General features: G+C 51.4%; 2 protein-coding genes across 4 annotated transcripts; both read left to right on the top strand.

The window, feature by feature from the left end:
• Window positions 1-5,856: 5,856 nt before the first annotated feature.
• Window positions 5,857-8,815, top strand: LOC101784424 (E3 ubiquitin-protein ligase SIRP1). Of its 3 annotated transcripts, XR_002675907.1 has the most exons (5): window positions 5,861-6,018; window positions 6,536-7,855; window positions 7,950-8,228; window positions 8,315-8,405; window positions 8,501-8,815. XR_002675907.1 is itself a non-coding variant. In XM_022823242.1 (3 exons), exon 2 carries the CDS (start codon window positions 6,711-6,713, stop codon window positions 7,851-7,853), a length of 1,143 nt encoding a protein of 380 aa, XP_022678977.1. In that variant the 5' UTR covers window positions 5,861-6,018; window positions 6,536-6,710; the 3' UTR covers window positions 7,854-7,855; window positions 7,950-8,499. The 3 variants fall into 3 exon arrangements, 1 of the variants encoding a protein (XP_022678977.1); XR_002675908.1 differs by having other exon boundaries at window positions 5,857-6,018; window positions 7,933-8,405; window positions 8,501-8,791; XM_022823242.1 differs by lacking the exon at window positions 8,501-8,815 and having other exon boundaries at window positions 7,950-8,499.
• Window positions 8,816-11,005: 2,190 nt separating this feature from the next.
• Window positions 11,006-12,021, top strand: LOC101784010 (probable calcium-binding protein CML43). The gene has a single exon (XM_004981242.4). It carries the CDS (start codon window positions 11,176-11,178, stop codon window positions 11,785-11,787), a length of 612 nt encoding a protein of 203 aa, XP_004981299.1. The 5' UTR covers window positions 11,006-11,175; the 3' UTR covers window positions 11,788-12,021.
• The last annotated feature ends 950 nt before the right edge of the window (window positions 12,022-12,971 follow it).

Raw genomic sequence — 12,971 nt, 5'->3', positions numbered from 1 at the left:
GAGGGATGCGGCGGCCGATGCGTGAGAGCCGTGGATGTGTGATCCGACGGCTGGCGCTACTTTCCCGCCTGCTCCGCAGAGACCGCCTTTTTTTTTTTTGAGGGGGTGGGGGTGGGGTTTGAGGGGGCTCCGCAGAGACCCGCTGGGTCGCCGTGCAGTCGCGCACCGGATGGGCACGGTTTGGGCTGGGCCTCTTAACAATCTTGCATGGGCTTTTCTTGCTACTTGCGAATCACGAACACGATGGGTACGGGCCAAGATTTTCGGCCCGCTCTTTTCTCTTCGAGCTTTGTTTGTGCTCGTTGCGCGTTTGATTCCTCCTGCCATCGTCTGGCCTACTTGCAGTGCGACTGCGTCAGACGACTTTCCTCTCGAGAACACAAACAGGTTGACAGCACAAACGCAGTGCATTAACCTATTGGATCATCCAGTGTAAAATGCGCGCCTCAGGTTTCAAGCACAAGGATCATTGCCGAAACAAAAGGAAGGTACTAGGTACCTCTGTGAAGCAAAACAAATGGAAGAACGGTTTCAGTAGCATTCACTGAAAAAACCCAGCAACGTTGCTTCCACGTCGAGCAACAGACAAATTCAGACGTTACAGTGATCAAATCAGAAGACTAGATCACTGCATGATCAATTGATCGGCTGAAGCTACTGGACTTGTTAGCAAGGCAAGGTCACTGAAAGGTGGAGATCACGGTCGAGTAGCCAGTCTTCAGTCAGGGGCACCTGGGGCCTCCCTCCTACGGCCGCAAGGTAGGCGGATGGGACGGGGGCAGCTGAGCTCACGGGATCGCGGATCGGCGGCGATCATGTGCGCTGCCGGCTGCCCCCTGCACCGGCGCCACCGGGCGTCCGGGTGGAATGGCAAGTTCCGCGTCCCGGAGAGAAAACGCGTGTGGATGCAGGAAGGGCTTCCTTTTCCGCGGGAGCAAGGCGCGGTGCCGTTGCTCCTAGCTGAGCTCAGTGCCAGTAGGTGCGCATGCGCCCGGTTGTTGTTGCATCCTCGAGGCGTTGGTAGGCAGACAGCAGCCACCCCAAGTGTCGAGTAGGTGGGTTATCCTCTAACTGCCACTGATTCACTGAACATGAGCCGATCTTTGTTACAAACTCCAAATAAACATTTCTCTTTAAAAAAAACTCCAGATGAACATCATGTAGATTTTCCCCCCCTTTTGTCAGCAGTGAACGGCACACTGACTGTGAACCGAGCTATGCATCTGTTCGGCTCCCTCCGTCCAATCTTCGCAAGCCCTTCTCCTTATTTTCGTTTCTCCTTATGTTTGGTCGGGATAAACCAGTAAGACAGTGAAAGTGACGATTTTGTTAGTGTTTGACAAGTTGATCGAGTCCAGTAAGCAAAAGTCAAGGCTGTAGCCAATCTCTTCTCTCCTCTCACTTCAAGGAAGTCAAGATTACGGTATCAACCAATCTCACGTTACATGGTGTGAAAGCAGTTGGGTCGTGGGACCCGCAGCATTTGGGACGGCAAAAACTATTAGTAGTGCTTCCGAGATGAATTTTATAGTGCTACCACTCCCAGCGCTCTCTTTCTTCGAGCAAATGAACCCATGAGCCTTCAAAGGTTCGATAATCCTAATCATTTTCCTTGGAGGATAAGGCTTAATCATTTTGATAATGCTCACAACAAAAGCTCTTCGGTCGGCACATGTATTGGCGTGTGATTTCCACTTCCACCCTTCTTATTTTTCTTTCATCTTCTTTTCCTAGAAGAGATGATTATTTTCATATTTCCAAACAGAAAGACAATAGGAGTTGATCGGATACTTTTTTTTCTCGAATACGCACGAGAATTGCATATCTTTGTATTAAATGCAGAAATTTCAAACAATACAGCGCACGGCAAGAGAGGACAGCACCAAACAAACCCCATTGCATGCTTAGGGTGCCTTTGGTTGGGCTTCTCAACCTTCTTTTGCTTTTGCAAAAGCCAAAAGCCAACCAAAAAACCTAAAAACTACAGGTGTTTTTGCCCAAAAGCTGCTTTTGCTCTAGTACAAAATCAAAAGCACCTTCCCCCTGCTTTCAAGTGCTTTTGGGACAAAAAATTACCCACCTGCTACTGGTGATCAATACCGGTTCGTTCCTCCCCCGTTCTATTCTTCTCCACCTCCTCCCGCAAAGCCAACCGTGTGCCTCCTCCTCCTAGTTCGGCGGGGCCACCAAGAGCTCGGTGGACGGAGCCCCCGTGTTCCCGGGCCTTGGGTTCCTCAGAGAGAGGTAGCTCCAACAACTTCAGAGGAACCGATCTCACCCATCCCTTTCCCCAAGCCACCGACACGCATAGGTGAGGCGAGGAGCTGCCGCCACCATTCCAGGTGCTCGAGCAGCTTGCACGGCGGGCGCACATCCTCGAGGTTGCCACCGGTTGCGAAGTCTTCGAGGCGCTCACCGCCTACGCGTGCCACCGTCACCAACGTCACGCTGCGCCAGCCGCAGTCGTCCTAGTCCGGCCCAGCCTCGACGGCGGTCGCCATGCTCCACGGCAGGTTCGAGATACTCTCCCTCGCAGGATCCCAGCGCCACCAGCCTCGCCGCGTTCTTGGCCGGGGGGCATGGGCAGATCGTCGGCGGCAGCGTGGTCGGCACGCTCATCGCGGCGGGGCCCATCATCGTCGTGGCCGCATTGTTCAGCAACGTCGCCTACGAGAGGCTGCCACGGGGACCTGGGATCGTACTTGTTGATTGTGTTAATTCTTGATCAGTCGAGTGTCTTTAATTTGAACTATGCGTTGTGAGGATATGCAATCACAAATTGATCAAAATTAATGTTGTTGTATGTGTTGAACGGACTGTTGTTGTAGCGTGAAAGTAATCTGGAATCGATTAGCTGCTCCTGCTTCGTCGTGTTGATGCTCTGATTATCGGGCACGAGGCGTCGTTAGTGGGCAGAAGGAGGAGGCACCCGGCGGCCAGGAGCAGGAGGAAGGCTACAGCGACGAATTGCCACGCTCACAAACATGAAGCTGCCAGAGTCGGCCAACACCATGAGAGTTGGAAAACCAACCTGTTCTATGATGAAATTCGACTAAACCATCCATCAATTCGTCCCTAGCCTTTAACCAAAATTGTTGATGATACGATCAGCTACAAGTGATAGATAGCACTTTTATTCCAACCATCAAAGGAGTTGGAGATAAAGATTTCTTAACTTTAGTGTAAAACAAGAGCCCTTACTGAACATGTAGAACTTGTCAATCAGTTTAACCATCTGAGTTTGAAACAGTGCAAACTTCAATCTTTGAGCTCCAATTTAAATATTCAAACCAACTTTTATTTATCCAACAACTGCTGAAACTTGTTAACCTCATGTTATACATTCCATTTTGCATGTTAGAGTCCAGCACTCTTTTGTAAAAATTTTCTAAACTTTGAGCCAAAGTTGGCTATTCAGAGTTGAAATGGCAAGCTTTGGCTATTCAGAGTTGAAATGGCAAGCTTGTACGGCACGAGACTGTTTTGATGGATATTGTTCTATTTATATGGACCAATCAATTAGATAGTGAAAAATATAGAAATTTACTTTTTTCCTTTCTAAAATAGTCATTTACATGTGAATTAGTGAACACATTATTTTGTTTTGTTACGAGCAATTTGCATATAAACAGACCCTCAGACCTTTAGGGGTATTATAGGTATTTCTTACACAACATACAGTTTCACAGCTGTTCTAACCAAACGGTCTTCTGCTTTTCCCACAGCTGCTTTCTCACAGCTATTTTTCCACAACTCACAGCAGTTTTTAGCCACAGCCCAACCAAACACACCCACAAAGAGCTATCAATCAAAACACACCCGCAGAGCAACCCCTCATCAGGCCATGGTGACGGTCGATTGCCGTCTGCGAGCTCCCTGCATTGACGGGAACAACTCCTCGATAGCCTTGAGGTTCGTCTTCTCAAGTGTTGACCCGTATAGCTTCTTGTATGCTTGCTTAGTTTCGGGAGTCGCCGATACCTTACCTTCCATCATTCCGAAGAGGACTTGCCACGCTTGGTAACAACGATATGGGAGAGACTATGGTTCGCTAGCCATTCACTACGCTTGGGCAATACGAGTGTGACTGTCGTCTCAAGGGGGCAGCGGATCATGCGCCGCGTCACGTGACCATGGGCAGCTTTGCTTCGCCCAGGTTCCAATCTCCTTGCAAACATGGTCCCACAAATCCTTTTACACTCCGTATTTTCATGCTTCCACGTGCTTTGTTTAGGTCCATTTGCTCGTTCTTAAGGGGGTGTTTGGGAGCACTCCGCTCCAGGAAAAATTGCTTCACTCCACCAACTCCAAAAATTTTGTAGCCAAACGTATCTAGCTCCAGCAACTCCGGCTCTAGGAAAAAGGTGGAGCAGGGGGTAGATCCACGTTTTTTATGGAGTACCTCAAGAGGTGCTCCAAAAACCTCCTCATGGAGTTGGGGTTATTTACCCACCATCACTACTGGTTACACAAGTTACTGGTTCGGTTCTTATTTTTCTATCTCCTCCGTCGTCTCCGTTTCCTTCTCCCACGGGGCGCAGGCCGGCGGGGGCGTCCGGCCGGGGGCGAGCTCTGCGGCGGCGCGGCCGGGGCGCAGGCCGGCCGGGTCGAGCTCCCCCACGGCGGCGCGGCCGGGGCGCAAGCCGGCCGGGGGCGAGCTCCTCGGCCAGGTGCCCACCGCCGTGGCGTCCGCGGCGGCCGCCGCGGAGGAGGCCATGAAGACCCGCGACCTGGCCTTCGCCAGCTGCCCCAGGCTGCGGATGTACGACCGCCTATACTGCACTCGCGACATGGTCTTCGTGCCGTCCGGAGAGCGTTGGCGCCAGCTGCGGCGCGTCTGCGTGTCCCACCTCCAAAAACTGAGAAGAGGAGAGGAGAGGAGAGAGAGGAAGAAGAGAGGAGAAAATAGAAGAGTATGATATGTGGGTCCGTTCACAAAGAGTAAAATAGACTATTCACAACAAGTGCTCATATTTTTGGAGCTGGAGCATTGCCATCAGCCAAACACGTGCAGCAGCTCCATGTTTTTTTTGGAGTTGGTGGAGTCGAGCTAGAAAAGTGTGGAGCTGGTGGAGTGGAGCTGGTTTTTCTAAGGTGGAGTGCTTCCAAACATGCCATAAGTTCTAAACACGTGAAAAATCACCAGTATATCACAATTCGGTCAATCGAACGTGACATGACAGCAGATTCCGTGCTCGCACACGTCCGGCACGTGCAAACCAGATTCCGTCTCTGACTGCAAGTCTCAGAGTCTTTTCCAAGCCGAATCACACGACGCCAGGTGAGCCTGGAACTGACACGTGGCTACATCCCAGCCAGCAGCCTCTGACAGACTTGACGAAAAAGACTACTCAAGCCCAGACCAAATTGTTTATCCGAGCCTCTGCTCCAATCACCGGCCTAGTTATCCCGCTAACGTTGCATCTAAACAAGTAGAGACGCATTGCTTAACAAAGAGCAGGCCCTTCCTAATTTCCTATCGCTTCGGCCATACGGGAGGAGATATTGCAGGATTCAGTTCAGTGGGCGATGAGGTGTCCCGGTACAACAAATGATCTTCGTGGCCTGCAGCCACGTGGCCGCCACGCGTCAAGCTGAACAGAAAAAAAACTAGTTCACGGTGGCGTACGCGTATAGGCCTCGAGATCCAAAATGTACCCGTTGGACTTTGGAAAAGAGAATAAAACCCCTAGAGTCAATTTTATTTGTTTACTCAACTCCCCAGACCCTGCACTCCCGTAAATAAACTTTAACCAGGGTCAAATCTGCAAAATATTGGTATTATAGTGCGATGAGTACTCCTATAAAACCTAATAAATCACAATTAGCCCTAAAACCTAATAAATGGACTCGCGAATCCGGGTTCTGGGACCTTCCGCGTAGTTTCCTCTCTGCACTGCTTATCCCATTCCTCCGGCCCCGCCCCCGCCACGCCACTCCGAACTGCTCCTCGACGCAGGGCGCTGCGCAGGGGGTGATCATGGCCTGAAGGGAAATCCCGCACCGCGACGCTCCAAGGTAATGGCTCCGCCCTTGTTCCCCCGTTTCAAATTTCGAGTACCCGAGCTATTGTTTCGCCTGATCCTTTCATCTCGTTTCGTCGCTTTTGGAAGCGGTAGGGTTTGGATGAGGCCGCAGCGTAGATCCGTGCTCTTGCTTGTTTTGATTTGGCTGTGGCGTGAGATTCTGCAGTGTTGGAGTAGTGCTGGTGGAGTAGGGTTGGTTTCGCTTGCTTGGATCCAGCGGCAGGGCCCCCCGGTTTGGCTGAAACCTGGGGAACTGGGGTTTGCACTTTGCTTAGACTGTGAGCCTGTACTGGGTTTCGTGCTCGTGAATGAGGCATATGTGCTTTAGTTGCAGATGCGCATGTAGAAAGTTTCCTAGAAATATCCTGCCTTTGTTGCTTGTTCAGTGGGATTATACTAGCAGCTGGTTTGCCTTTGTCTGGTGGATCTGTTAGTACCTTAATCTTTGCGTGTGTGTTTTCGTTTTAGTAAAAGTTAAGTACATATGCTCATGGGGAAATTTGTTTCAGGGTGACAAGGATAGCTTTCTCAGGCCAGGGAAGGAAGATAAGATACCTTAATCTTCTTGACGCTGCAGAGCTTTTGATGGTTGCTGGGTTGTGCTATAAGTACTCAGGGGTGAATTCGGACTGGAAGATAAGATACTGAAGTGAAACAAAAGTTGTCGATAGAGTTTGTTTCAAAATGGATGAAGGCCAGGGAGTGAGGTACTGGTGCCACATGTGCGAGGAGGTGATCGATCCTATGCCTGAGATGAAGTGCCCGAGCTGTGAGGGCGGGTTTGTGGAAGAGATGGACTCTGAAGGCTTTGAACCAGCTACGAACACGAGGTCTGATCGCTCCCTCTCTCTCTTGGCTCCACTGCTTCTTGGTGTGCTGGGGGGTTCGTCGCGCAGATCAAGACTCAGGAGGGCGGCCATGGAGGACGCCGATGCTGATGAGGATGATGACGAGGATGATTCAGACCGTGAGCTTGAAGTTCCCAGTAGGAGGCGAAGGAGGAGGGGCTCATCAGCGCTTGCCAGGCTGCTCCAAACTATCCATGATGACATAAGGGGCTTGGATGACACTGACAGTGATACAGAGAGAGACATGGAGAGAGAAAGAAGGGAGAGGCAGAGGGCGGAGAGGAGGGTGGAGAGGCAGAGGGCGGAGAGGAGGGCGGAGAGGTTAAGGGAAATAGAGAGACTGAGCGATCGTGGGAGGGAGAGGACAGAAAGCCTAATACTGATCAACTCCAACAATGAGGCTATTATTCTCCAAGGAACATTTGGACGCGATGACAACCAGGAGGAATCAAGCAACACAAGTTCTGGTGTATCACTTGGGGATTACTTTCTTGGTCCAGGCTTAGATATTCTCTTGCAGCGTTTGGCAGAGAGTGATCTCAGTCGTTCTGGCACACCACCTGCCAAGAAGGAAGCAGTGGATTCATTGCCAACTGTGAACATCAAGGAACTGTTGGGCTGTTCAGTCTGTCTTGAGGACTTTGAGATGGGTGCAGAAGCAAAGCAGATGCCCTGTCAGCACAAATTCCACCCTCATTGCATCCTTCCATGGCTGGAGCTTCATAGTTCTTGCCCAGTCTGTCGATTTCAGTTGCCTACCGAGGAGACAAAGAACCCATGTGAATCAGCCAGTGGTGCTGGGGCTATGAACGGTGATGGAGACAATGCTGCTGCAAGCAGTAGTAGTGATACAGAGGGTACTAACCGCAATGGAGACAACCGCTCAGATAGTCCTATCTTCTCTGCTTTGAGCGCACTCTTCTCTGATCCATCCTCATCAGATGATGATGAAGGTGCTCCACACTCTTCTGAGAGCTGAAGGTAATGATAAATACTGCGATCGTATTAGTGTCGGGTAAGACCAACCTTTTTGTTAATATAGTTCATAGCTTCAGTAGTTTCTTCTACATTGCAGACAGCGACAGATGCAGGCTTACAAGTTACAATATGGTGAAGGTGTTCTGAAATGTGATGCGGCTATCTTTATATTGTAGTTTCTGTACATATTTCTCTGAATTGGCGCTCCTGGAAGACAAGCTATTCTCTTCGCTTTATGAGAACTATGTGGCTTGTAATGTGCTAGTGTGGTGCTCTTATGAACTTAAATAAAAGTTAGCCTCTAGCGTGCTTACCATCTCCTGAAGACTTCGGCATGCGTTAGTGGACTGCCAGTTTGGTTGACACTGTGACCAATGTAAGGCTGATCTCCTTCACTAGCTGTTTGGCTTATGTAAGCAGTGACATTGCGCCTTATGCTTTTTCTGTGAGAACCCTTGGAAGGCAACTGGATGATTTCTATGAAGGGAAGGGCCTTTTACCGATACTTGTTACTCACAGTCGTCTGTGTTCTGGAGTTGATGGAAGGTTGCAGGTGCTGCCACATGCCCTGAATGGTTGTTCCTTTTTGGTCTGTTACTCTCATTTCTGAAGGTTTCAAACAACATAAAAATGGTTTGTCTGTTGCAGCCAGGTCCAAGGGCAGTCCTGCCCTGTTCCAGAGGTTATGGTTTGAAAGAACATTTAAAAGGAGGTGGACAAAACAGCATCTGCCATCGCCGTCGGCATGCTTGTGGAATCTTGCTTGCTGTTTATTTTCTTGGTTTGATCATCAGATCACATGGTAGATGAGGGTAGGTCATCTTTATCTCCATTCTGTTGATTGTTCTGCTGCGATTTCCCTGAACTAGGTGTGGCATGTTTTGGTTTGCCACGATTTTGTTCAGCGGGCATGGTTGAATTCATAGATAAATTCAAGCTTGGCGAAGTTCCTGTGGATTTTTAGTGCAGTTTACTCATTAGCCGCCCTATTCCACTGGTATGCTCATTGCGGTAGGCTGTATAGCAATAGCTATTCTAACATGTGTTGCTGTGACCTGAAACATACATGATAATATTTCGTTTAAGATTAGGGTCACTTGTTCAACCTTTTTGTTTAGAACAAAGTCCAGGGCGTATCTGGTTTGGTTCTGATTTTTGGGTTCTCCAGTTTTGCGTAACAAATGAACCTGCTGCCCCAACCTCTGTGGCTCGCCTTCGCCTGTTGTGGCAGCATCGCGTGGCGGCAACGTGCTTATTGAATTCAGGCTGAATTCGTCGAGCTTGTTTCTCGTTCTGTTCTGAACTTAAGGTAAGTCGAAACCTGAAATGCATATGCAATTTTCAGATCAGCTCTATCTGTGCGAAAGAAGACCTGGTCATTCGAAGCAGGTCTCCCGGTGAGAATACGCACACTGGTCTGGCTGCGGTCTCGAGCGAATTCCTAGGATGCAACTTGTGTAGCAATGCGATGAGAAGCAACTTTGTAACGAAACGGAATGTTCGCCTCCAGGCTCCAGGTCAACCGGGACCGACGAAATGAGTCGTGTCGTGATGCTGACGGTGACCGGGACCCGACCCCATTGTGCGGGGCACAACCCTGACTGGCGATCCTATCGTTGATCATCAGAAATAAAACCAAGAGATCCGAAACTCCGAGGGATTATCTGCCGGTTTCCGGCCATCCAGGAATCCGTGGACGCCATATATAGCCGCAATGCTTGACGAACGCTCACGGTCAGTACGCACTGGTAAAATACGTCTGCAACTCCCACGGCAGCGATGATGGAAGAACGAACAGCTGGAGGGAGGACGTGCCTGATTCACCGTGCACTGCGCAGCATGTACTGGTCACGTTTGGTCATTTGGAGTGCCTTTGACGCACTCGAGCTTAACGCCACGATCGAGTTTGTGTCCATTTGAAGCTTTTCTTGGATGGAGAATGGATCCGTTTGGAGCTGGAGATCAAGTAGCTAGTAAACGGCGACTCACCTGCACTCTCAGGAGAGGAAAGTTTCATGTAAGTTTCCTGCTACTGGATAACGAAAACGACTCGGCGTTTGCCGCCGCATGGATTCGTAGTTCGCAGGATTAATTCCAGAGTCACCTGTCCGTTGTGCCAAGCTGCGCCTGCCAATAATTGCAACTCGATCACCGAACCTGGAAAGTTGGGTGGAAAAGAAGACGAGGAAGTGCTCGAAGTTGCATTGCATCCCAGGCTCCCAGCAGGGCGACAACTGCGAGCTGCAAAGTAAGGCAGTGTTCTTCACGCACACCACGGCTGCCCCGTGTAGACGACGCTGTGCAGGTCAAGCGGTGGTCATGCGTGGAAATGCGTTTGCGTCCGGCACCGTATCTGCTCCGATTCCAGTCCATCCCGTCCTGGACGAGCTTCAAGTCCGGAGCCAAATGGGCCGGTGGTGTTTCGAATTGCCCTGTTATTATTTCACGGTTTTCCGCTTCAGTGAGAGATGTTTTCTAAACCAGCATTTCTTTGAAACTTTAGAGCTAGCAAACGAAACGTCCCGAGTCCGAGCTCATTCCGTCCTGCACTGGGAAACGACCTGATCGACGCATGCGCTAGACGGCCGTGTCGGTAATTCTTTAGAGGATTCTGCGACGACCCGTACACTAACGACACCTAACCAATTTTAAGTGGCGACCGAATGGCCAGGCTGGTATGCTGCCTGGACTCGGAACTGAACTCACCACCAGAGACTCCAGTAGCACGGTCGATTCCGTCAACGCCGAACGCGTTCCGCACAGGAGGGTTTCCTCCATCTCGTGGCCTGTTTTTCTATGCGTCGCGTCTGCGCCGCGCCGTTGGTGCAGCATCGTCGCGGCATGTACAAGTGCCTGGAAATTTCAAGCCCTGCCTACTTGGTTGGATCTACCGTAGCATCCAGTACTGTTGCTTGGTACAGAAGTAAAAGAGAGTGGAGTTAGCTAACAAATACCAGCCCAAAGTCTTGCACAGAAGCCGACAGAAATAAAGGCAGATAAGAACGCGACTTGTAAAATGGGCCCCTGCATATTCCTCGTCGGTTGCCGGGAACTTGCTCTACGTTTGCCGGCACGCGCCAGCTGATGCTGTGATGCATAACCAAAAGCTACGAAGCACAGGCTCGCCCAACTGCCCCCCCTATATATCTGTCGCAGAAGCATGTCGAGGCCACAGCCCACAGGTCCACTGTCCACACAACACTCGCATACACACACATGACACTAGCCCGTTCCATCGAGCAAAGCTGCCAAGGAGTCCAGGGATCTTCTAAACACAGGAGCAATTGATCGGCCGGCAGGGCTGCCACACGGCGCTGCGGAGCATGCTGGACCTAGTGCCGACGGTCTTCGATCAGCACGGCTGCCTCATCGTGTCGGTGTCATCTTTCCTGATCATGGTGCTCATCCAGCTCCAGCCTCTGCTCGACAATGTCAGCTCGGCGAGCAGGAGCATACGCTCGGCGTCGCTGGCGGTCGTGCGTCTTCTGGCCCGCGACGACAGCGTCGTTGTCTTGGACGACGACAGCGGCGGCGTGGCACCCCCACGGCAGCAGCATCGGCATTGCGAGCGGTGCGCTCAGAGGGGCGCGTCGCGCTCCGACGTCGTGGCGGTCATGGATAGCCTCCGCCTGGTGTCCGGTGACGACGATGCAAAGGCGTGCGGCGGGTGCGCGGCGATGTGGGCGGCGGTGGACGACCTGCTGGAGGGCAAGGTCGCGAGCGAGGCGGAGCTGAGGGAGGCGTTCTACGTGTTCGACCGCGACGAGGACGGCTTCGTGGGCGCCGGGGAGCTCTGGAACGTGATGCGGCGGCTCGGGATGGCCGAGGGCGCGGCGCAGGAGGACTGCCGGAGGATGATCGCGGCGCACGACGCCGACGGCGACGGCAGGATCAGCTTCCGCGAGTTCAGGGCCATGATGGAGAACGCGGTTTAGTTAGCTTATAATTCCTTGCGTGTTCCAACTTCTTCGCTACTACTTTTTTCCTGGAGACGGTCAGACAGAGTGGCATGCATGGATCATACATGCTTTGTCCGTAACTAGTAGCCGTGTTAAGAGTTAGCGTGAATCGTGTTGTGTTTGTAATCTGTAAATGCTAGCCGCAGTTTGGACTCGAGCCAACAAAACAAAATGCAACTACTTTTGAATAAAAAAATATATGTGGAATTGTAAATCTCTGGACTCTCGGGAGGGCGGCCTGCATTGTGGCATTCTCAGTAGCTTGACTGGTGTCTGAACATAGCGCGGCCGTCTTACCACTGACGACGTGCAGTCGATCTCTAGTGCTACGACGAAGCTTGAATGATCATGCACGTTAGCGCGTGCCTTGAGCCATGTCTGGAAAGCAGGGAGCCTTTTACAGTCAGCGAGTCCTCGTGACTTCATGGCTGGAAATAGCTCTCCAGTTTCTTGCCGTGCAAATGCAATCCTAATAATTTCGTTTCAATTTTTTTTTATATATTCGTTTTTAAAAAATGCAATCCTAATTCCTACACCACGAGACAGCGCGCGCCTTCATGAGTTCGTGTTCATGATGGCTTTGGCTGGGTTCCTGTGTTCGTCGTTGCAAAACTTCTGATGCTGTCAAGGCGAGAGAAGGATGAGCGACAACACCATCGGAGCCAGGCCATCAGAATTCAGAGGGGGAGCTGGGGCCCTTCCTTTAGTCCCTGAACAAAATTAAATGGCAGTGCTCACACAGGAATCTTTGCCTGTCGGCGCCAAGCCGATCCGGCAGATCCTAAATTCTTAAACCTGTCCGGTCGTGACGTGCCACGTATGCAGAATGCAGTCGAAGTTCATGCCAGCACGAATCGGGTCGGTCGGTCGATCGGTCGGTGGGCAGCAGCCTGCAAGCGCATCCGCCGACCACTGATGCTATACGCCTGTCAGACAGGTTACAAGCGGGCAGGAGCGCACGGCCGGGGCAGCGCCGGCCCTGCCCGTGCGCCATCCGGCGAGCGTGGCTGTGACTGCAGCTGCAGGAGGCCGCGTGGACTAGACGCGACTCAGCTCAGCTCAGCTCAACGCCGGTCGTCAGGAAAACGCGGAATCAATCGCCGCCTCCCAGCAGGCCTACAGTATGGGCCGTGACTTGCGCATTCTTGGAACCGGGGGTG

The sequence above is a fragment of the Setaria italica genome, chromosome IX, assembly GCF_000263155.2.
Source record: "Setaria italica strain Yugu1 chromosome IX, Setaria_italica_v2.0, whole genome shotgun sequence".
NCBI lineage: Eukaryota > Viridiplantae > Streptophyta > Magnoliopsida > Poales > Poaceae > Setaria > Setaria italica.
Note: the sequence above shows the minus strand (reverse complement) of the source record. Positions and strands in the feature narration are given on the sequence as shown.

Coding starts and splice junctions, on each gene's coding strand:
- LOC101784424 (XM_022823242.1), top strand. CDS start 6,711: ATGGATGAAGGCCAGGGAGTGAGGTACTGGTGCCACATGTGCGAGGAG.
- LOC101784010 (XM_004981242.4), top strand. CDS start 11,176: ATGCTGGACCTAGTGCCGACGGTCTTCGATCAGCACGGCTGCCTCATC.